Source organism: Phalacrocorax carbo, chromosome 3 (assembly GCF_963921805.1).
Source record: "Phalacrocorax carbo chromosome 3, bPhaCar2.1, whole genome shotgun sequence".
Taxonomy (NCBI): Eukaryota; Metazoa; Chordata; class Aves; order Suliformes; family Phalacrocoracidae; genus Phalacrocorax; species Phalacrocorax carbo.
The window spans coordinates 21,668,212-21,691,741 of NC_087515.1; the positions used below are offsets into that span (position 1 = coordinate 21,668,212).

At 47.3% G+C, this 23,530-nt stretch overlaps 1 protein-coding gene across 1 annotated transcript; it reads left to right on the top strand.

Annotated features, from left to right (window-relative positions):
• Positions 1 to 1,262: 1,262 nt before the first annotated feature.
• Positions 1,263 to 5,492, top strand: ZFP36L2 (ZFP36 ring finger protein like 2). Its single transcript, XM_064446116.1, has 2 exons — positions 1,263 to 1,534; positions 2,151 to 5,492. The coding sequence occupies exons 1-2, from the start codon at positions 1,484 to 1,486 to the stop codon at positions 3,582 to 3,584; spliced, it is 1,485 nt and encodes a 494-aa protein (XP_064302186.1). The 5' UTR covers positions 1,263 to 1,483; the 3' UTR covers positions 3,585 to 5,492.
• Positions 5,493 to 23,530: the final 18,038 nt, after the last annotated feature.

Sequence of the window (23,530 nt, forward strand, 5' to 3'; positions counted from 1 at the left end):
CAGGCGGTGCCCGGCCGGGGTGGGGGTGGGGGGCCGCCTGCTGCCCCCCCTCGGCCTCGGGGGACGGGGAGGAGGAACGAACTGGGAGCGCGAGCCGCATGGCGGCGGCGGGGGGGTGGGGGTGGGGCGGGCGAGTGTGAAAACGCGACGCGAGCGCTGTAATGCCCGCCCCCGCCTCCCCCCCCCCGAGTTGCTTTCCTTTGCGAATGTGTTTTCAAAGCGCAGGGTTCCTGCTGACGTGGTCAGATTTGCACCCTTGGATTTCCAGGCCCTGACGCGCCGGCTCGGAAGCAAAAGAGGATCAAACGCCTCTGCTGGCTTTAGCAGCCATAAAACTTTACGCGTCCGTCCATTTTCCCCTTCCCATTTGTCCCGGGGCTAAGCAAACACGGGGGGGGGGGGGGGGGGGGGTGCGGAGCCGCTCCCTCCGCCGCCGTTCCCACGTCGTGTTTGCGCAGCCTTATCGGGACGGGACACGGGACGCCGGTGTTTGGCACGGCGGCTGCGGGCGCGAGGAGGGAGCGCCGCCGGCCGGGACCTGCCGCTGCCCCCTCCCCCCCCCCCCCCCCCAGGGTCCCGGCGGGAGGGCTCCAGAGGGATGCGTGAGAGGGGGAGTGCATGGGGTGGGGGTCGCCCATCAGCCCGGCCCGTGCAGGGTTAACGCCTGCTCGGCCGCCTCCCCCGGGCTCCGAACGGAAAGAAAACCCAAACAACCCTCCCAACACACACGCACAAAAAAAAAAAAAGCGTGGGGGCGCGGCGGGGCGCGCAGCCCGTCGGTCGCACCGGGCAGCGCGGCCTCGACCTTTTGTTTCAAACCAATTACGTGGAAAAGTTTATTTTCGGCGGGGCGGTAGGAAACGGTGTCCCCCGGCCCCGCCGCTCCGCGCTCCTGCCCGCCCGGGGCGGCTACGCGGGCAACTCCCGGCACGCCGGGGGGGGGAGGGCCGGGGCGGGCGAGGGGGGGCGAAGAAGGGCGCTTGACTTTGGCCGACGCCCCCAAGGCGTCCCGCTGCTCCGCTTCGGTCGGCCCCGCAGCCCAGGCCCCGTCCCGCCCTCGCCGCGGGCGCGGCCGGCTCGGGGGGCGCCGGGGCTGACGGCTGGGCCGTGCCGACGCCCGCGCTGCACGACGGGGCCGCCGCTCCCGGCTCCCTGCAAAACTTCAGGCGGCCCGGCGGGGCGGGGCGGGGCCGCCGGGGCGGGGCGGGGCCGGCGGAGCGGGGCGGGGCCCCGCGGGCCGCGGCGGCGGCGTTTATATGGGAGCGGCGCGGGGCGCCGCCGAGTTCCCGCAGGTCGCCCGCTGCTGTGCAGCCGCCGTCGCCGCCTCGGCCCGGCACCCGCCGTCCCGCCGGGAAGGAGACGGGAGCATTTCGGATCTGAAGCAAACGGCCCCTTCCTATATAGTCGTGGCTTTTCCAAACCCTCCGAGGAGAGCGGGATCTTTCGGTCCTTCCTGTATTTCCGACCATTACAGGATCTAGAAATGTCGACGACACTTTTATCTGCCTTCTACGACATTGACTTCTTGTGCAAGGTAGGGAGGAGCGTGGTTCCCCGGGCGCGCCCCGGTTTGCAGGACGGCGCCCCGGGCTGCCGGGGGAGACGGACCCCGGCGGGACGGGGCGTGCGGCGGCCGTGGCCGGGCGGGCGGGTCGCCGCCTGACAGCTGGCCGCGTTAATGCAACGCGGGTCCTGCTGCGAGGCGGCTGATGCAAGGCTGCGAGCCTCGGGGAGGCGTGCGTGCGTCCGCCCCGCAGGGGGCTTTCGGGGCGCGGGGGGGGGGGCGGGGGGGAGATCCCTTTTCGGAAGTTGCGGTGGCGCCCAGCCGCTCTGCAGGCGGCGGCCCGCGACTCGGGCGCTGCCGAGAGGAACTTGTTTAAAAGTTGCGCACGCAGGAGAGCCTGCAAGGGGGCTTCTCGCCGGCCCTGGCACGCCAGCGCTTGCAGCTGGCCCGCGTTCGGGGCCGGCGGGACCCCCGCGGTGCCCCCGCAGCGCCCGGCGGTGCCGCGGAGGGGGCGCTGGGCGGCCGCGGGAGCCGTGGCGGTGGGCTGGCGGTCACCCTGCAACACCCTCTCTCTTTCCCGCTCCCTGTCCTCCCCCGCCCCCCACCTCCCTTCCCTCCCTCCCTCCCTCCCCCCCCGCCCCGGCAGACGGAGAAGTCCCTGACCAACCTCAGCAGCATGCTGGACAAGAAGGCCGTGGGGACCCCGGTGACCCCCCCCAGCTCCAGCTTCGCGCCGGGCTTCCTACGGCGGCACTCGACCAGCAACCTGCCGGCGCTGGCCGGCGGCTCCAAGTTCCCCAGCCCCACCGGCTCCAGCTCTTCCTCTACCACCTCCTCCTCTTCCTCCTCCTCCTCCTCCTCGTTCGGCAGCCTGAAGGAGACGGGCTCCGGCGGAGGCGGCGGCGGCGGCAGCAGCAGCCCCACGGCCCTGCTCAACAAGGAGAACAAGTTCCGGGACCGCTCCTTCAGCGAGAACGGCGAGCGCAGCCAGCACCTCATGCAGCAGCTCCAGCAGCAGCAGCAGGCGGCGGCGGCGGCCGGCAAGGGGGGCGGCTCCGGCGGCGGCGGCGGCGGGGCCCCCATCAACTCGACGCGCTACAAGACGGAGCTGTGCCGCCCCTTCGAGGAGAGCGGCGCCTGCAAGTACGGCGAGAAGTGCCAGTTCGCCCACGGCTTCCACGAGCTGCGCAGCCTCACCCGCCACCCCAAGTACAAGACCGAGCTCTGCCGCACCTTCCACACCATCGGCTTCTGCCCCTACGGCCCGCGCTGCCACTTCATCCACAACGCCGACGAGCGCCGCCCGGCGCCCGGCGGGGGCACGGCCGCGCCCCCCAGCGCCGCCGCCGCCGGGCCGCACCACCACCCGCACCACCCGCCCCCGCACCCCGCCGGCAGCACCGGCGACCTCCGCGCCTTCGCCCCCCGCGACCACCCCCTGGGCGGCGGCGGCGGCGGCTTCGGGCACCCCCGCGGCGGCGGCGGCGAGCGGCCCAAGCTGCACCACAGCCTGAGCTTCTCCGGCTTCTCCGCCCACCACCACCACCACCACCACCCGCACCCCCACAGCGCCGCCCCGCCGCCGCCGCCGCCCGGCGGCCGCCTGGACGCCGGCCTGCTGGAGAGCCCCGGCGGGTCCCGCACGCCGCCGCCGCCCGCCTCCGCCTCCTACTGCGAGGAGCTGCTCTCGCCGCCGTGCGCCAACAACGCCTTCGCCTTCTCGGGGCAGGAGCTGGGCAGCCTCATCGCCCCGCTCGCCCTCCACACCCAGAACTTCGCCGCCGCCGCCGCCGCGGCCGCCGCCGCCGCCGCCTACTACCGCTGCCAGCAGCAGCCGCCGCCCGGCGGGGCCTGCCCGCCGCCCCCCGCCTCGCCGCCCTTCAGCTTCCAGCCCCTCCGCCGCCTCTCTGAGTCGCCCGTCTTCGACGCGCCGCCCAGCCCCCCGGACTCCCTCTCCGACCGGGAGAGCTACCTGAGCGGCTCCCTCAGCTCCGGCTCCCTCAGCGGCTCCGAGTCGCCCAGCCTGGACTCGGGCCGCCGCCTGCCCATCTTCAGCCGCCTCTCCATCTCCGACGACTAGGCCCGCGGCAGCCCGGCAAGTAAGTGAAAGAGCGAAGAAAGTGAATCCTTCTCCTCTTCTTCTTTTTTTTTTTTTTTTTTTAATCTATCTATATGTACACCGAGAGCTGAACAAAACAAAAACCATAAAAAGCATCTTGCGAAAGGGCAAATGACAGGAACTGAACAAACCTATTTTTATAGAGAGACCTTGGAAGAAGGGGATTTTTGTTTTGGGGTTTTTTTGTTGTTGTTGTTCTTTGGAGACAAGTTATGATACGCACCAGCAGCAGCCATTCCATCTGTGTTCGAAAAAAGAAAAAGCATTAGAAAAGACACCACCAGAAAGCAACAAACAATCCGGGGAGCCCGAGTCTTGCCTGTCCAGCTCCTCCAAACGTTCTGACACACACACACACGAAAAAAAAAAAGTTACAAACTAGTTTGTCTTTCAATTCAGTTAAAATAAAAACACAGAACGTAACTGAACCTATAAGCTTTTTTTAAAAAAAAAAAAGAAAAATCCAACATCCTGCCAAGAATATGCCTTGATAACAACCTTCTTTTTTTATATATCTATATATTATTATTATAACAAGTGCTAAAACCTTCATTCCAAAGTTTAATATTGGTTCCATTGCCACCACTTAGTGGATGTTTGGCTTAGAACAATTTTTGTTGTTGCTTTATTTGGAAGCACTCAACTGAGTTTAGTTTGTAATTGTTGGAGAATAACTGCTGATTTTTTTTTTTAATTTTTTTTAGCCGTTTGAGTTGGTTGCATGAATGAGTCACTGCACACAACTCAGAAACTATTTAACTTATTTATTATCTTGTGAAAAGTATACATTGGTAATTTGTTCATACTGTATTTATCGGGTATGATGAAAAGCAATAGATATATATTCTTTTATTATGTTTAAATTATGATTGCCATTATTAATCGGCGAAATGTGGAGTGTGTTCTTTTCACAGTAATATATGCCTTTTTGTAACTTCACTTGGTTATTTTATTGTAAATGAGTAAAATTCTTAATTTAAGAGATTGTATGTAATATTTATTTCATTAATTTCTCTCCTTGTTTACGTAAATCTGAAAGATTGCATGGTTTCTTTATAGAAATCGGTCTCGATGCTGTGGAAGTAGTTTGAGGAATTTCTATGGGTTTTTTTTAGAATGTAAATGGTTGTAGCCCGTCCGAGTTGAAAAACAAACACGAAAAAAAAAAACCGAAAAAAACCCAACAAAAACAAAAGACTGACTTAGCAATCAGACTTCAAAGTGGCAAATCTAATTCAAACTTGTTCAAAGTAACCAAAAAGTATTGTTTTGTTGCCTAACTCCACCAATCACACTGTGATATAGTCTCAAAGTATGTAGCAATAATTGGGGGTCCCAGTATTATGTCTCACAGTGCCTTCTTGAGGGTCCATGCTTGCCTTAAATAACTTTCAACCAAATAAGTATTTTTCTTAATGCTTGAGATAATTTGAATGTAGGGATGGGTTTTAACTATGGCAAAATTTCGCCACTCTCTATTTTATAATAATGGAGGCCATCTTTGGATCTGAAACTTTATACAGTACACGAACATATCTTGTTTAACTGAATTCCACAACTTGTGATTATTATTTTTTTTTTCCTTATGTAGAAAGTCAGGAGTTTTCCAAAACTTCCCTGGACGGTGGATGAATGAGGAGTTAGCTAGGTTTTGTTTGTACATAGGTACAGATTGAGCACTATGTACTCTTTTGGACTACTTTAACAGAAGTATGTTTTGAATGTAACTAAAGGATAAGTCAACTTGAGTTGTAATATATTTTTCGGGAGTCAGTTCACTACAAATTGTGTGAGACTGTAAACTTTGTACTGTAAATGTTTTGTAGTTCTCCCAATAAAATTTTTTTGAAAAAAAAAAAAAACAAACAACCAACACCCCTTCAAACTGTTGAAGCCCTGTCAGCCGGGCAGTGAGTATTTCTTGCTAAACACCGCCACCGCTCCCCCAATCACAAATATGCCTAGCTACAGATTAACCAGTTTGCACCGCAGCCCCAGTCCACTCCTGCAGCAATCACTGGTCGGTGGCCAAAGCTAATAAATGCTTCCAGAAGGTTCGGGAGTTGGGAGTGTTGGCATTAGCGGTGTGCTGTATCCTGCTGTGCCTTTGTTTTGTTATTTCTTTTTTTTAAAAAAAGAGGGTAGAGGATCAAGCCTTTGCTGCTGGTAGCTTAACAGCTGGAGTGGAAAAATCTAGTAATGGCATTTATCAATCAGATCACTTCTGGGGCTGTATGAGCGTGCCATTAGTCTTCCCAGCTGGTTTGGGGTAAGGGGGAAATGGCAGTTTGGGTAATAAAAAAGACAAGGGTTACTCTTTGTCCCAAAAGCTTTGTTCCTCTTCAGTTGCAGGAATGCAGACTTCTGCCTTAATGCTCCCATTGCCCAGCTGAGGGCACATTGGTGTTAATCAGGCTAGCATTAAATGTGTTAATCAGTTTTCAGGGCTTGGGTTTTAAACAAATTACCTTTCTGAGGGTATATTTATATAACAAAATACTCTGCAGCCTGGGGACTGTGCGTTTGTTAGTGCTGGAGGAGTTTTTGTAGCTAATAACTCCACGGTTCGGTCCCTTATTCCAATCAATCCCTTCAACTTTTAAGTCATTATTTCTACCAGCTTAATTTTGTTCTTTTGTCATACTAATAATAAATGTTGTTAACATTATGGCATCTTTGCACTGCCTGGACTGCCACAGTACTTTCTATAAATACAAGGTAGAATGTAATACCGGTGCCATATGTTTGTGTAACAAACCTTGGACTGACTCGCAGTTTAAAATTAAAACAAACGTAAGCAATGTATGACAACGCAATCCAGCTACAGCAATCATCCTTTCTTTATGGATAGCTCTGGTGTTTTGGATCAGAACTACTCCCTTCAATTCCCAAACTAGTTTCTTAGAAACTTCCTTTTCGACACTGCCTGCAGGGTAGCGCTCAGCGCTGCCGGGTCCTTCCCTGGGCATCCCTGGTACAGGCGCTGTGGCTGCAAGGAGGAGGGGTTCTCCCGTATTTTGCAGGGACAGAGTAGCTGTTGGTTTGACCAGTGTCTAAGCTGATGTCTTAACTCACTTTTAGGATTTTGAAACTAATTGTCAAACTAAGACTGTTAGTTAGGCCTGCGTGCCTCACTCAGTTTCAGTTTTTCTTCCTTCCCTAGGTATTTTTTTTACTTCTCTCCTGCGCCCACCTCTTTCCCTGAGCCCGCCTTTTTCTTGCCACCATAGATAAGGACCTTATTTATTGCTGCATTTCACTTATCTGGGGGAGCTGTGCTCCATCAGTGCACTACTTTCATCTTGCCTGCGGTTTTCTGTTGGGGTTGAACAGGATCTCGGTGAGGGTGCTGGGGTTGGCTTTGGGTGTCTCCTGGCTGGAAGAAAAGCCCTGGAAGCTCTACAGCAGCTGCCTCACGTGGAACACAACTTGCACTGGTGTCAATGCCAGCATTTTGCCTGCTGAAAAGGCTGCCAGGACGGGAAGGGTGGCAGCCCACGAGTGTCTTCCAGTGGGCTAGTGGCGTGCCAGTATGTGGGGAGAGAGGGGCCAAAGCTGCCCTCTGCCCTGCTCCAAGTGAGTGATGCTTGGAGGCCACCCATCCTGCACCCTGTTTTGTTTGTATCTCTGCGAAAGTGTGCTGCAAAACAATCCGTTGCAGTGGTACGTGATGCTGTTCAGAAAACCAGAAGTCCTTGAACTGGGAAGATACGTGTCTGTTTCTTGCGCTGCACAATCAAGTGCTAACCTTTAAACTGGCGATTTATGTTGTTGATTTAAGCAAATGTTCTCTTGCTTGTATTTCAAAATTCAGCGAAGCATGTAAAGCTGGTCAGACCATTCAGAAATTTCCTGATACCTTGCAATAAATCATACACGCTTTGTAAAAAAAATAAACTGTTTTCCGTCAAGAGTTTTGGGTTGAGAAGGAACTCCAAGGTCTCTGCTATTGCCCATTAGAGATGTGATATTTCTCTTAATAGTTGGGGCACTTAAAATAAGCATCTGGAAAATGGGGATTTGACTAATTATTGATTAGGACTGAGTCTTGCATGCTTGCTTCGGTTGACAATATGAAAGAAATTGCAGCAAAGACTTAAATTTGCAGAAATAAGTGTAATAGCATGGATCCTGAAACAGGAATTGTTTTCACATGGCTTGGTATGATCATTAGGGGTTTTTTAAATGTATGGGATCCGTAGTTTTAATTTTTACTCCCTAGTCTTCTCAGTTTCTTGGGGATTTTTTTATTTGTTCGGGTTTTCTCAGTTTGCCTTCTTCAGGTAGAGGGGGTGTGCTGTAACTTGGGTGCTTTTGCTTTCTCTGGGCTTTGGGGTTTGCTGCCTGACCCAAGTCAATACAAAAATTAAACCTGATTCAGCACACAGCTGGACGGATTGCACAATCACTGAAAATGCTCCCAGCACTGTGCCACGAAGCACAGGAACGCTGTTCTTCGCCTCATGGTTGCAGCACAAGCTGATTTCGCTGTGCCCCCAGATTTACCCCCAGTTCACGGGTTGAAGCTGGAATTATGGCACAGTCTGTGTCACTTGTGGAAGAAGGCACATTGCCACTGGAGGAGCTGGTAGGCTGCAGTCTCCTCTCTCTGCTGTATTGCTGAATGCAGAACACGGCAAACCAATGCCTCAGTGGTTAAATACACAGGCAGGGGATGAGCTCTTTCCCAGGATATCATTTAAATGTCCAACACAACTCTTATATTACTTTGAAAAATAAATTATTGCCCTCCTCCCATTTTCTGCCCCCATCCAATCACATCCCATCATTAGGTGTGGAGCTTGAATTTTTTTTTCTAAAAAAAGGATGGACGCGACAACCTCATTTTCAAAGGAGGCCCAAGATTTCACTTTTGTTATGATCAAGATGTACTTTTATTTTTTCATTTTGCTCATATAGCATTAAAACTAAGGGACTTGTACTATATATATTTTTAATTGTGTGGTCTGTCTTTTCTTGCTGACCTTGAGTGTGAATCAGACTTGATGGAGCTTCAGGCAGTGGTGCTCTGTCATTGATAAGATAGGACATTTCAGGTTTTCCCTGCTGAGCCTACAGACGTCGGCAGCACATTAGCTCTGGAAATTGAAACTTTACTTTCTGACCCTTCAGCTTAAACTCAGTTTCTTAGTGGTTTAAGGCGAAGGTACTGGGCTTCCCACTTTATTGCGTGTGAAGTATAGTTACATTGTCCCTTCTGCCAACCCTGCAGCCTGTTGGTACCTGCCCAGAGAGGGGCAGGAATATCCTGAATGATCACAGCCAGACCTGTACGTGCTCATCTGCTAAAGTAGTAAGTGGAGGGTTGGGATGAAAATTGTATACTCAAGGTGATGTAGCAGGTTGCCTCCACCAGAAGAGAGCAGTTCCTCTGCTCTACTCCTCCCTAGCCCTTTCTGACCCACTCCCTGAGCCAGGGTGGGTCGCAGAGCACCCCAGCACCCTGCTCACAGCTTGCCCCATGCAGCTGGGGTGGGTGCTTGGTCCACTGCCACCAATAGGTCCACTTGCCCCTGGCCAGCTCCGGCACTCACCACATCTGCCTGGGGGTTGATGCATTTTATTAACCAGGCAGAAAGGGAAAAATGGTATTTTCTGCTGGAGTAGAGTTGAAACAGGTCAGTAAGGGGTCTGATAAGTTTCAGAGCTGGTGCATGGGAGGAGGAGGAGGTAGAGCCCTGCACCCCGGAGGGGAGACAGGAGTGATGGGATGGAGGACAAGGGATCTCCCCACTAAGCTGCTGGATTGGCTTATTCCTCCTGTGTGCGTTTTGCTCAGATTGAAGAAACATTGCTTCCTCCACAGTTTTTTTTTTAAATTCTTGGCATGCCCATTTTAAAACTGCTTTTCTATATTGATGGTTATAAATGACTCACATGGACCTTGCAATATTTCATGTGCTGTTTGGTAACATACTGATGTTTAAGGGCAGGCTCAAATCAAGATAGGGCTTAATTAATGTGAATGTATCCCTGAATAGTTATTTTGTCTGGTTTACTGGAAGTCATATAATGGCTCTATAGCAAAGCTCTGCATCTTCTGAGAAGTTCTGAATGTGAAAGGAAACGCTTGTTATCAGCTGGCATAGATTTAGCAAGTTGTGCAATTTTTGCAGCTTATGTACTGAAGAACATTGGTTTGTAAGCTTAATTCCTTTATTAATACTAAGAATTTAATATTGGAGAGGAGGGTGGAGGAATGAGATTCCTTCCTTGAGGTCTAGATTTTCTCTCAAAGCTTAGGCAGGTACGAGACATTTCATCTCTCCTTTCAAAGAGGTATAATGAATGTGTTAATGGAGGCATTTTGGAGTGAACCCCCCCAAAACTGGCATTCCTGAGGAAAGCAGGCAAAATTACCCTGACAAATCTCCTTTCTGTTGCTGAAGAGGGATAGATGACATCTGCTGAGTAATTTCTGTTCTGTCCACCATCTGAGAAGGAAATACAAGGTAATTTAAAACCCCTTTTTTCTACCATGGTTAATAACATAAACAGGGAGCTGGATATGCTGAAATCTAAATACGAGGGTCCTATATCAATGGATTATTACCTTATCTTTCCTGAATGTGACGTTCACTTGAATACCTGGAATCATAATAGCTACTCAAGATAAGAAATGGAGGGAAATTCAATAACAGTAAGAGGCCTGGTAACTTATGAGATCTTGATTAGCCTTCAACTGCGCCTAAATGTTGGAAAAGGATTCCCTGTACTGTATGCAAAGGGAGCTGAAAAGCAGCGTGAAAACCATTCCTTCATTGCAGAGGAGCACTAACAACTGGCTTTTGTGATTATTAAGGCCTTCTTCGATCCACATATAAATATATATGAACCTTCTGACTCTTCCATGAATGACCATTTTTCACCCTAATTTTAAATTGCTTTAAAATTCCAGCTTTGCTGGCTGCGGATGGTAGGTAGCTCTGGCCCCTGCAGTGGTCTCAGAGCTCTTGCTGGCTGGAGGGGTGCACGTGCAGCTCTGAATCCCCTAAATACCATCAAAACTGAAATTGGATGTCCTCTTAGCAGAGGCTGTGATCCAGCTAATGACATTGGGTGGTGGTTTACTCTTGCCATAGGCAAGTGAGCATGGGGAAGGGAGAAGAGGCATCTGGCCCCTCCAGCTGCCTGCCCTGGGAGGGTCTGTGAGCTGGTCTGATGCTTCGCTGCTGCCCGGCAGCACGGTGGAAATGGTGGACATGTGTCAAAGGTAAGGCCCAGGTATCTCCTTATGTAGGAGATATCTCTGGCCTGGGGCAGCAGATCCCTGGGTCAGTTTGTACCTGTCGTGCACCTGCACCTGGATGAGGGCAAATTGTTTCTGGTGTTGGATGCCATTTGGCTCTGTTGCAGAAGTGGCACAGCAGCATAAACGGGGAGGGTTCGATACAGAGGGCTGCTGTTGTGTTAAGAGGGCTGAACAGCAGCACGCTGTAAATCTAAGGAGATTAATTCAGTGTTAACAAATACTATTTTTAAAGGTCAGATTAGATGAGGAATGCAGCAATTTGCCAATCCAAATGAACACTAACTCTAAAAAGACAGGAATTTGTTTTCTACTAGGTTAGTGCTCTGGTCTGGACTCATCCCATGGCCTTGTGGCTGTAGAACAAAAGCATGAGTGAGGGCAGGAGTATGTGAGTAACGTGAGGCTCGGACCTCCACTTTCAGCATCGGTGCAACTTTATATTGATTTGAGCTGCCTGTGAAACCACAGCCTGAGTTATGTTCTGTGGCTTTTTTTTTTTTCTGCATACACAGTTGAAATCCCAGGATGTATCAAATGATGTCCAGGGAACAGGGGGAGGCAAAGCCTTGTGCAGCAAGCTGTGCTCAGCTTTCTAGAGCTAAACCTGAACATTTTGCTTCAGTTCAGCTGTTTTGTATTCCGGGAAGTGTGGCTGGGGAGTCTGGGGAGATGACATAGAGGAAGGGGAAGCCTGGAAAAGCTGTCTCCCCTGGAAGCGGTGCACAGCTCTGGGCTAATGTCAGCATGAACACCAAGTCATCACTTCTCCTGTTTACTCAAAATATTTCCTATGGTATCCTGCACCTTAAAATGAAATTCAAGATGGAATTTAGAATTCACAGTGCAAAAGTTAATACTAAACTGTTTGATGCAAGAGCATTGCAAAGCAAGTAATAAGCATCTCATTTTATGGGGTCTATCTCCACCCGCAAGTATAAGGCAAGCCAAGAGCTAAGGCCATCATTTAATGGCTGTCTCATTTGCAACAGATGCTTTTTGATGACTGTGAATAAAGCATGGGTCCAGCAAATGTTTCCAGTCATACAACTCTTTGACTTTCACAAATGAAGAATCGTAAGAAGTTGAAGTATGATACACCTGAGATCTCCAGCTCTGCAGAAGAAGATGCCAGCAGCTCATTAAACAGCTTCTCTCCATTTTCCCATCCAATAGTAGATATGGGCACCTAATCCAGCGACAATTGTGGATTGGGTTGGTATGACTGAAAGAAATATGTCCTAAAAGTTCAGCACCTGGGGAGTTAGTAGGACTAGGTGGAAATAATCCTTATTCTTAAAGTAATTGCAGAAATGCAACCTGACTGGTGAGTACAATCTACTGTTGCAAGACTAATGGTGAGAGATTTAACAAGGGATTCTTTCAAACCACTGGTAAATACTAGCTCTCAAAGAGGTAACATGAATACCATAGGCAATGGTATATATAATGTATGTACAATGGGATATACATTAGGCCATATTAAACTTCTGATGCAGGGAGGAGCCACTTGTAGTTTAGTATAGAATAGGTGCTGTTAGGTCAGTAGGAACAAATAAAATGTGACGATGAATTAAAAAAATTTACTCACTGTTAATAACTGTAAAGATGGCCAGTTTAGATGAGATTTACGGATTTATTTCTTAACATGCATGTTACCAAAACCTTCCAGAACATGGAAATATCTGCTTATGTTTTATGTCCTGAAAAATGGTGTTTGGGTGTGTGTCATCATATCCTCAAGAAGCCCTCACTCTCAGGAACAGCCTGTTGTCAGAGGGACTGCAGCCCTTGCTGAAGAGCAGTGGTAGGCAGCGGAATGGGTCTGTGCTCCCAGCTTGCTTTACCACCTGAAATTGGGAAGCATTTGACTCAGAGTATAGCTAGGACTTAATCTGGAGGAGACCCTTTTGGGACAGCAAAGCCAAGAGGGGCAGGATCCTGCTCAGTCTGTTGCAGGAGATGTGTGAGTGTTACTCTAGCATATCAGAGATGTATTTGCTTCTGGTTTCACTGATTTTTTTTTAATTCAGAAATACTATTTAGCCTTCCAGAGACTGCTCCTGCAGCCATTGACATGGGGATCTTAATCCAACACTTAATATTTTATTATTGCCTCAGATGTTTAGCAGGGGCTCTGAGAGCTCAGCTGGCCATAGTTTTTACCATGATGTGTAGCAGGAATCCCCAGAGGGCATCTTAAAGCCTGGAACAGCTGGTAGCCTGCCAGGTGCGGATGGCTGTCCTGCTTACCCCTCTGCCCTAAAATGAGGGACCATTACTTCCAGGTGGGATGCTCCCCTTCTGCAAGCTGTTTCCTGGGCTGTAATCTTGTACCTAAGCAGGGGCATGCATATTGAGGAAATGGGCAAAAACATTAATGAGGTGAAGCTCTTGGTCCTGTGCTAATGCAGGAGATGCGAAGGGGGAAGGACTTGGCTGGGTTTCTTTGGTTTTTTGTTAACTAGCACTTTATAGCATGGTGTATTTTCACCTTGTGACTCTAAAAAGTGATTGCAAAGAGCAGTTGTTCAAGCAGCGTGGAATTCATGGAGATGGAGTGGATAGCATTATCCAGATAGAAAAGAAAATGCTAAGTGTTTTGGAAAAGTTTCCTTGAAATTACAGGAAATGTACTTTCTGCAACTCCAAAACTAGTAATAGAAAAGGAAAAAGAGGGAGGGTGAAAATCAACCAGTTAGTATTAAAATAACATAGAAAAAGGCAGAACTTAATAATTCATGATTGTGCCAGCATTATGCAAGCAAAGGACAGCATCTTGTAAGTTAGAAACCACAGCATGTAAGTAGCCTTGTTGCCTTGGCTGCATGGAGAAGAGTAAAAGAAACTGTACATACTGTTGTGTGCAACTTCCCCTTGTACTGCATCTGACATAGAAGAAATAATTCACTAAGGCATTCAATACCCCACAACCTCTTAGCATAGTTAGCTTTTATGATGCAAATGACCAATCATTCTATAAACTGAACAATTCCAAGGGACTCAAATGTTCCAACAGAACCCAATCTCATTGAATTCGTTTGTTCTCAGTCCTCTCGGTGACCCTAGTTAAGTCCAGGTGGAAATGCTTGTGGTTCAGAATGACTTGTAGAGATCCAGTAGGCCTGGTGAGCTTTGGGTGGAAGGAAGGTTGGGTTCCTCCTGAAATCTGCTCTGTAGCTTTCATGTCTGTGCAGAGCCCTGTATCTACGAGTGTGAGGTGCTACTGCATCGTGATTATCAGCAAAACATGTAAGTGTGTGATTTCTTGGTAGTTCTTTTCTAAGGAATTTTATGAATTCTGAGGAATGGAAGTTTTGATTTTTTTAACTGTTTTTTGTAGTAATTGGGATGAGTGAGGTGTTTAGGGGAACTGTGATGATGGAACTCTCTTATCCCACCATTAGTGTTTTATAATGTCAGCTGTACGTCTGGTTTCCTGAATTCATGTTTGAATTTTGGTGTGCAAGACTGAGTGACCAAAGCTGTGCTGCAGTGGTGGGTTTGAGCTTACAGGAAAGCTTTCTCCTCCTTGAGGCCCTCTTGTAAAGGGCTCTCTGCATTTACTCAGCATGAAAAGTATGCAGCTGGTATTTGGAGAGGGCTTAGAAGAGTAAGAAAGATAAATCCTGATGTATTTGATAAATATCATGACACCTGACAAATATGTCAGTGAAATGGGAGAAAAACTGCTTTCAAAGAATGAGCTTTTCAGGGTAGAGCTAGGAGTTGTGTTGAAACCCCAGGCGTGCTGCTGGCACTTCCCTAGGACTGCTGACAGAGGCTCAGACCCAGCCCTGAGAGAGCCCAAACCTTTAGAGAAGTTTAGCCTTCCCCCCCCAACTCTGGTTATTTTTTCTAAAACAAAATTAATTTCTAGTTTGCAGTGTGCCTGGGTGGGAGGGGCCTGGGTGGGCTGCGGTGGTTTTGGAATTAGAAGGCTCTGGAAATACTAGAGAAATCTGATCCTGGTATGACTTTTCTTCAACCAAAATGAAGCAACTGGGAAAGGCTGGATAAAGATTAAACTTTGGGGTGTTTGCCTAAGGACAACCTCTGATTCTGTATGGCTTGCCTCTTCCTGCCTGCTGAGGTTGTGAACGCTGCCTGTTCTGCCTGTCCTTGTTCACAGTACTTGCTGTCTGTATGTATTTGGTGACACTGGATTTTATTCTTTTGGTAAAGGTACCTTCTTCTCCAGGTGTGCTGGAGCTCCTGTTTCTCTCTAGTGTCACTGGACTATTTAGAGAATATCTCACTCTGAATATGAATGACAGGGAGGGGGGAAAAGGGTATTTTGTAATTAAAAGAAATACATTCCCTCAAGCACAGTCCTTTGCTGATCTTGTCCTCCTCACCCATCACAGTTTTCAGCAGTGTCCCTGTGACACGGCCTGTGTTCAGAGATTGTTGCTCCTGGAGAAATGCCAGCCCTGACCTGCCCCTGTCCCATCCTGGTGCTTGCTTAGGAAGCTGCAACTTCTTCTGGTGGGCCCGGGAAGAAATACTGTGCTCTGCAGGGGCTGGGTTGAGCAGGGCTAACGCAGCAGCTGGTAGCAAATGGCAGAAGTCAATGTGGAGAAGTGTGCATCATCCCTTCATGCACGCGGTCCACCTACCAGTAGATAGTACAGCCTCCTGCTGCTGCTTCTCATGGCTTGCCACCTCTCCTACACGGTTTTCCTCCAACCAAGTGCACAGCCTGCTGGTGTCCTTGAGTGCCACACCCTAAAGGTGTCCTGTGCTGGCTGGTTTCCTTCATTCACGTGTGCCAGTGTGCTCTGATCCTGCACGTTGTTGTCGTCTCACCGACTCTGATTCAGGAATAGTTATGGGACTAGATTAATTGTATCTTCAACAGGATGTTCAGCAACTTCAGTGGTCATTTCCAATCCATCACTGAATACATTGAACTGTGACCTTCATGTTTCCAAATACGTGGTCTCCAAAGGACCTTGTGAATCCCTCTGCATTACAGCAAAACCGCTTTGACAATTTTTAGCTGGCTATAGTGTAGCCATAGTGTAGATGCCTTGTAGCTCTGTTGTGTATGTTCTGCTTTAGTTAAAAATGATCTTCTGATGTCTGAAGGACCAAGGCAGGAGCAGGTTGTGTGTTTGGGTTTTTTTATATTTTTACTTTATTTAGTAGAAGATACGCATAAGTGCGCTGACACTTATTTGCTGTATTTCTTTGCATGTACTGACTGAACTTTCCCATGCCAGACTTGTATTTGGTTGCTAAAAAACAGGGTGCAGTTGCTGCAGTTTGTACAGTTGTCGGTCTGGCCTCCCGTTTAAGATATATCAACTTCCTCCACATATTATTCTTAGCGTTAACCTTACATTTTGTCTTTCTATGTATTCACTCATGGAAAACATGCAGCCTGGCGTTAGTCACAGGAACAACAGATTTCGGCAGTGGGCAAGCTGCACCCTGTTCCAAGTTGTGCAAAGCTGTTTATTGATCTTGTGATTGTAGAAATGAAAGAGTTGCCTGTGTTTTAGCTGGGCTGGTGTGTGGTATGTGTGGCTGTATACATTTATACATGTGTACGTGTGTTATGTATTTATAGTTTATATATTTAAATAAGTATAGGTGTATATTTAATACGTATTTATAGTATATGTATTTAATAATAGCAACATAAGATTCCTGCTGTCCATTTGGCTTCAGCCTGGGCAAATACCCTGGCCGGTCATGACATGCAAGATACAGAGGTAAAACTTCTTGTGTGAGGATAGATTGATTGGTCACTCATGAGTCTGTTTAATAATACTTACACAAATCAGTGACTTGTGGTAGGCTGTTTCATTACCTCAACTACAAGCTCTGTTTCCCGAAACGTTTGATGTAAAAGCATTTTTTTTTTTCTAATAGAGCATTTTATTTGTGCTGCGTGGTGATCTTTCCTTGTGCCCTGTATGTTGCTGATGAGTAATATGTGACATTTATGACAGATCTATGAATGTGACAGTTGTGACTGCACCCTCTTTAAAGTAATAATCAATATAGTGAGCGGTGTTCAGCGCTTGACCATTAGATTATATTCTACTGGCAGAATTTCCAGCAGATGCTGAGATGCCGTTTTAAGGTGAGCTTCTATCATTTGTGACAAAGATACAGGAAGGAGATTCTGTGGTTCCAAGGCAAACTTTGCACGACTGAAAAGTGCTACAGTGTGTACTTGTCCTGTATATTCTGGATAAGTGAATGTATATTAAGAATTTGGGAATTGCCAGGCATCCAATTCTACTTTATAGCATTATATCTGTTTGTCCAGATGTCATTTAGAATGGCAGCTTTGCCATTCTTGAGGTAATTTTTTCCTAAGCTAGTTCAACTTATGCTGTGCCCCAAAATGAGTGATTTCCTGATCTCCTAATTACTTAACCTGGAGTGCTGGGTTTTGCTTGGCATTGCACAGCTCTCAAGGCGTTGGTTTTCTATCTTGCCGTTCTGGCTCGGGTCGGCACACTCTGAGGGGTTCAGTCCTGACTTTCTTCTGTCCTCCGTTGGTGCGGGAAGCTGAGAACTACTTTATACAAATATGAAGGCTTCCTTGAGGAGAAGGCTGCTTCACGTGTCAGTCAGTTTATGTTGGGACAGAGTTTTAGCAGCAGGGGTTTTCATTTATATACCAGGTAGGCTGTATCCCTATTTTCCACTGACCTTTATTGAAAGAAATGGAAAGACTAGTTGTAGGCTTAGATTTAAGTGTGTTTGTATTTGGACAAGCTGGGGTGGTTGATATGGTTAATATTCAATCACTCCTGTGTCATTATCAAGATGAGGTGACCTTGCAGTGCCTCCTACATGGCAGTTCCTGGATGGATGTAGTGGACCCAGTATCCACTGGCAGGGTTACAATATTTGCCTATCAGTATGAAGAGTGATACTTAAAAGAAGGTTAGTTTAAGAAGACATTATGCTGTTTCCCCTCTTTCCCTCCCTTTCCCTCCACCCAAAATGACTCATTCCTGGCACCTGAGTATGGTTAGTGTCTCTCATATACATAACACTTAGTGGTTATAATTGATGCGTGGTTTGTCAATGATTATTTACTTGGTTATGGAGGGGCTTGCAGATGTTGTTATCGATGTCAGCTCTAATAAGGGGTTATTCAGTTGGCATATATTTTGGGAGAGTAGTCCTTTATGAGGATATACAGATGTCGGAAGCCAACAAGAAACCTTCATGCCTGCCTCTTCCTCGCAGCTATTGGGCACTATTAGGAACTTGCTGTAAGAGGGAGCCTAAATTTCTGATTCAATCACATCTGCAGCCTGTGTGTCAGTGTGTTGGTTTAGGCTGGATGACTCATGTTGGGTGCAGAACTTTATATGTTCTGGCTACCTGAAGGAGAAAACCCTTTTTTTCTTTTTTAAATTGCTAAAATTTATATCTCACTGGAAACTCTTACTGCTTACCAGGGCAATTAGCACATGCAGGGCGCTTTTGGCTTTCATAGAGGTAAATTGGGCCTTGGCACAGAGGAGGTGCATTCTCTGCATTAGAATAGCACCAGAAGTTGCCTTTGGTCTATAGCAATAAGGGACATTGCCTGAGACACTGGCTGTCTTAGAAGTGAACATTGTTTTAAAAAGCAGTGGATGTCATTTAATGTGAGAGTGGGAAAACAACTCATGTTTTCACTTGCTGCCTTAATATTTCTAATGCCAGTTCTGGTGAGAATCTGCACTTTCTCAGAATTTATACTCTGTCTAGTGGAGAGGGTGGTGGTGTTAAAACCCAGGTGTCCTGACTCTAGCCTGCTAGTTGGTGTGCTATGGTTTGGGGTCTCTTTTTTTTTTTTTTTTTTTTTTTTTTGTCACCTTGCACAGACTTGCCCTTTGTTGTATTTACTTCCCCTTCAGTATAGATGGCCCAATGCATACCTGCTTTATAAAGCAGCTTGGAATATACAGACAGAAGGAACGCTTCTGGCATGGCAAATCACTCTTGCATATTTGGCATGTTATACAGCTCTTAAAGGTGTGCACCTCCAGCAGTGTCCTACCTGACTAAATCTTGTGAACAGCACTTCCAGGTAGGAGTAGCCAACTGCTGTTACTGGGGACTATGCCACAACTCTGATGAGAAAAGTCGTGTAATGTAGTTTTGGGAGGGGAAGCCTTATCTAGAGTTGCAGTGACTGCATTCCAATGGCAAAGACGTAGAAAAATCCCTCTAAGCAAATTTTTTTTTGTTCTTAAATTTTTTCATTCAGCATCATTAAATTGGTCTATATATGCACCCATTAGCACAGAAAGTAAGCCCCATGTACCAAGCCTTGGTAAGAGTCTTTCAAACTACTGGGGACTCTAGGGCAGAGATCAGGCTGTGTCTTGCACACTTGGGATAAAAACCCATTTTGACTGTCTGAAACGAAAGGGACTTGTTGAATTCTTGGCTTTTATTACCACTGTGTTTAGTGACTGTAGATCTCTGCTTCCCAATGACCTTGTGTCCCAGAGGCTAAGCCTTTGTAATGTTGATGATCTATTAATCTTAATATTTATCCTCAAAATACATGAAAAGGAATTATGACCTTGGCATAAGAAATGAAAATAAATAGGTACAGGAAGCTGCTATTTATTTTTTCAACATTTGCATTCTGTGTATGACTTCACAAAGTGTTTTTCTAACATGAATTCGTCTTTTCTAACACTCCAGTACCCCACTGATTTGTTCTTAAAATACTCCTTTCTGCACAGCAAGCTTAGTGCTTCACAGACCACCCAGAACAATTGTACTTAAACTGTAAGCCACATTTAGTGATTGGGCCTTTTTAAAATTTCAAATAATATTTTGTCTTCCTTGGCTTTTAAAATTAAAGCTCATATTTTATATGTGAGATTTTGGAGGATTAAGAAAGGGAGTGGCTGTTCTCCTCCTATTTGCTAAATCCACAGGGGGTATTTAGGCTGATCTCATTTGAGCTCACGTTTGTCTGACAGAGCTTACTCTAATGTCAAGGAGGTATAGATTGCACCTATGCAAATAATAGATGTATTTGCTCATGGTAAAAGATTGATTAGTGTGCATCCATCAGTGGCTGGCAGTACATGTTCTTCATCTTGCTGGGCAGTTTCCATTTGTAGGTTGTTTCTGCAGCAAAACTCTTCTCTCCCTTTGAGTTTTCTAAGTCTCTCCAGCATTGGTTTCAAAGGAGCATAAATGCAGTTTTAAAGTACATAATACTGGAATAAGTTGCCATGCCTGCATCTTGAGAAAGTAGAGGTGAGGTGCAGGAGGCAGTGAAATGGCAGTCAAACAAGCCAAACCTGGAGCTGGAACCCACTATGCTGGAGACCCCCTGCTCAGTACCCGCGTGTCCCTGCCACAGCTCTTATACTGGCCTTGGCCAGAGATACAGGAGCTCTTGGGGTGCTTGGGGAAGATCTGCTAGGAAAATTACCACAGTTTCCCATGTCTTTAGCAACAGTGATCCAGTGCAGTGGTAACGTGTTCCCCATCCCCTGGAAAAGAAGGGGAAAAAAAAAAAAGGCAAGCAAACTAAATGAACCAGGACAGCCTGCAGGGAGTTACGTGATGTGATGCACAGCCCTACACCAAAGGGATGCAGTGGAGAGTGCGTGTGTGTGGGAGAAGGCTGCTTAAACTGACACCGAAAGGATATCTGTCAAACTACGTGTTGGTTCCTCATATAGCAATCTGCTGCCTCGTAGCTAGGGTTACGTAACTGTGCAGAGCTTCCCAATTTGTCACTAGAAAGGAATTTTCAGCTTAGGAGAAATACCTATTTAGTAGATGTGTAAGTATGAGGGGTCCACGTTCTCAGGGACACTTTGCTGTCAGAGTACCCTTATGTGGATTTATTTTTAATTTCGCTCTCAGTGGAGAGTTCTTCTGGCCTTTTGGCAATGTATTTTGCATTATGATTTGAGACAGATAGAATGCTAAAGCCTACTTCATGTTTTCTGCCATTTCTTGCTCTCTTCACAATAGTTTAGTTGTTTACTAAACTCAGAAGACAAGAAATAACTTGACTTGCCTCCCATGAAGCCTATCTACATTCAATATTGCTTTGCAGCCAACAGCCGGAACAACAAAAATAATGTTTTTAAAGGGGGAAATTGTCCTGCCAAAGTATCCCCTAATGACTTGGGGATAAAGACCTGAAAAGGATTGTCTGCTACAACCACCTCCCTCACTTATAAGGTGGTTGTTAAAAGAGGCTTCACAAGTTATTGTGGAAACTTGTGCTCTGTAGGATTTCTTAAGATGTATATCTCGCCAAATATAAGACACATCAGTGAGAATCTACTAACAGTGGACATGAGAAAATCATCCTAGCAGTTGCCTATTGAGCCATCTTGGATCTCCAGAGAGGCAGCTGGGAGATCCAAGCAGATGAAGATGCTGAGCGTGTTTTCAGTGAAGGAGTTTTGAAGATGCTGAACCTGAGACAAGGACCAAGTTGAAAGCAGATCTGGGTTGCAGAGAGGTAAGGCAGAGCCGATTCTTGGTTGCTGGAGAAAAGACCCTCAAGCACTGAACAGGGGGAGACTCTGGGCTTAGTTTCCACTGTGTTTTAGTGGTTACATTGCTGATGTGCACACATATCAATCAGAAATGTAACTGCTGGCGTGCATGTTGGGTAGCTGCAGGTTAGCTCATGTTGGCAGCGCTGGAGCTCAAGGTGTTAGCTGTCTGTCCTAGGGAGCCTTTAGCTACACAAAGACTAAATCAAAGGCATCACTAAGTCGGTGATGAGGAGAGTTGTTGGCTAAGGCATCCTGTGCCCTGTCATGCAATATGGAGCACAGCACTCTCCATAGACCGCTTTAGTGGGCCTCTGAGTTTCCTGCTGCCTTTCCAGGCAGCTGCATCTTGTCTGCTGCAGGTTATGAGCTATGATAGAGCTAGCTTAAATACTGGGCCGCCTGTTCAGGCCTAATGCTACTGGGAGACTAGATGTGCCATGGACATTCTCAGTGTCAGTGTGCCTTGAGCTACTATGCTCCTTCTAGGCAGCTTCTTGAGCTTAGTTCCTGGACTGGCTTCTGTAAATCACATTGGAAATAGCAAGAAGCCTCCAAAATGAGCTGGTGAAGAAACTTTCTCGGTAGAGCTTGGTTGTCAGAAAAGCAGGTTGCAGCTTGGTTGCCGTTTGCACTGAATGTCTCTCACTGTGGGGAAAATGAGAAGAAACTATTATTTAGAAATCTCTTGTTGAGTGATGATTGATAAGAGCTGTTCATCACAGGGAAACTAATCCAGGAATCAACAGGTGCCTCTTCTGCATTCTGCAGCCAGTCATGGAAAAAAATAAGAGAGAGCACAACAGGTTATTCCAATTTGACATGCAGTGCCTGGGAACAACAACTGACAAGTCCCAATTTGTGTCCAGCTGCTTAAAAACTACCACCCAGCTTGGTATTATCCTTCTGCCCTCAGGGAGCTTGTCTTGTGAAAAGAGTTATTGATGGCTGATTTCAGCATTCCTCAGGGCTGTGCTCATGGTGAAGTATCTGCCCCAAGTCCTGATTTCAAAGTAAATGGTCTCTTGGTCATAAATAAGAAACAGCTTTCTTTAATATTTCTTTGTCTATAATCTCAATTCTTATATAAATCACTCCTCTTAAAGCTTTCTGCTTGCTCAGACTGCAAGTTTGAGCCACGAATCTTAGCAGAGATGATGCTACAGCATTTTAAAGTCCAGTTACATAATGGAGTGTAATACATGTTTCTGTGTCCTGAGTAGTTGCCCATTTAAATCCTATTAATAATCAGTGTTTCATACAACTTTCCCTGTTAAACTCCACTTTCCTTGCACTCCAGGAGCTTTGCAGAAGCAATCCTTCTCATCCTGAGGGTTCATTTTGTACATTTGAAGTGGGGCAGAGGCTTTTGAATTGTTGCAGGGCTCACAACAGAGGTCATGGTGGGGACTGTATGGCCCGTGCGCTGGGTCCAGGCTGCCAGAAGTGTTGCCCCAACACGCTGCCTGCTTCCCACAGACCCCTGTCCTTGGGACCCCACAGGGTGGGCAGGGCCAAGGCTGGGTGAACTGTCCTGGCAGTTGGCTTTTTCTTTTCTGCGGACTCGCTGCTTGAGACCACATCTCTTGGCATGTGCTGGACAGCCAAAGCCTAGATATGACATGGGGATGCAATGCAGCTTCCTAAGTGCAGACATTTAATGCCATTCATCTGTTTTTGGGTAAGGACAGCCAAACCTAGTAGAGCTGGTTTACAGCTGCTCCTCCAGAAAGGCTGGGTCCCCTGCAGCTCTCATGGCGTATCTATCAAGCCTGTGCAAATGTCCCAAATGCACCAGGGCAGCTCAAATGACACCAAATGCCTTCATTTTGGCATTTTGTGTAGGTAATATGTGATAGCTGTAGCAACCTGGTAGAAGACGCTCTAAGAGCCCCTGATGATAATATAAGTATGTATTGTAAAAAGGGATATCAGCAGTCTTCTCTGCTTCTTGGCTAATCGGTGCTAGTTAACTTAGTATTAGCTTCCTTTCTGCTTCTCTTCTCTCTTTCCTTTTCTAGTATCTCTCTCTGATGAGTAAGTCTAGAAGCAAGGGTTGGAGGACATGTCCTTCTTCCAGAAAGGGATTTCATCTGAGCTATTACTTTATTTTCTCAAAAATAGCTGTG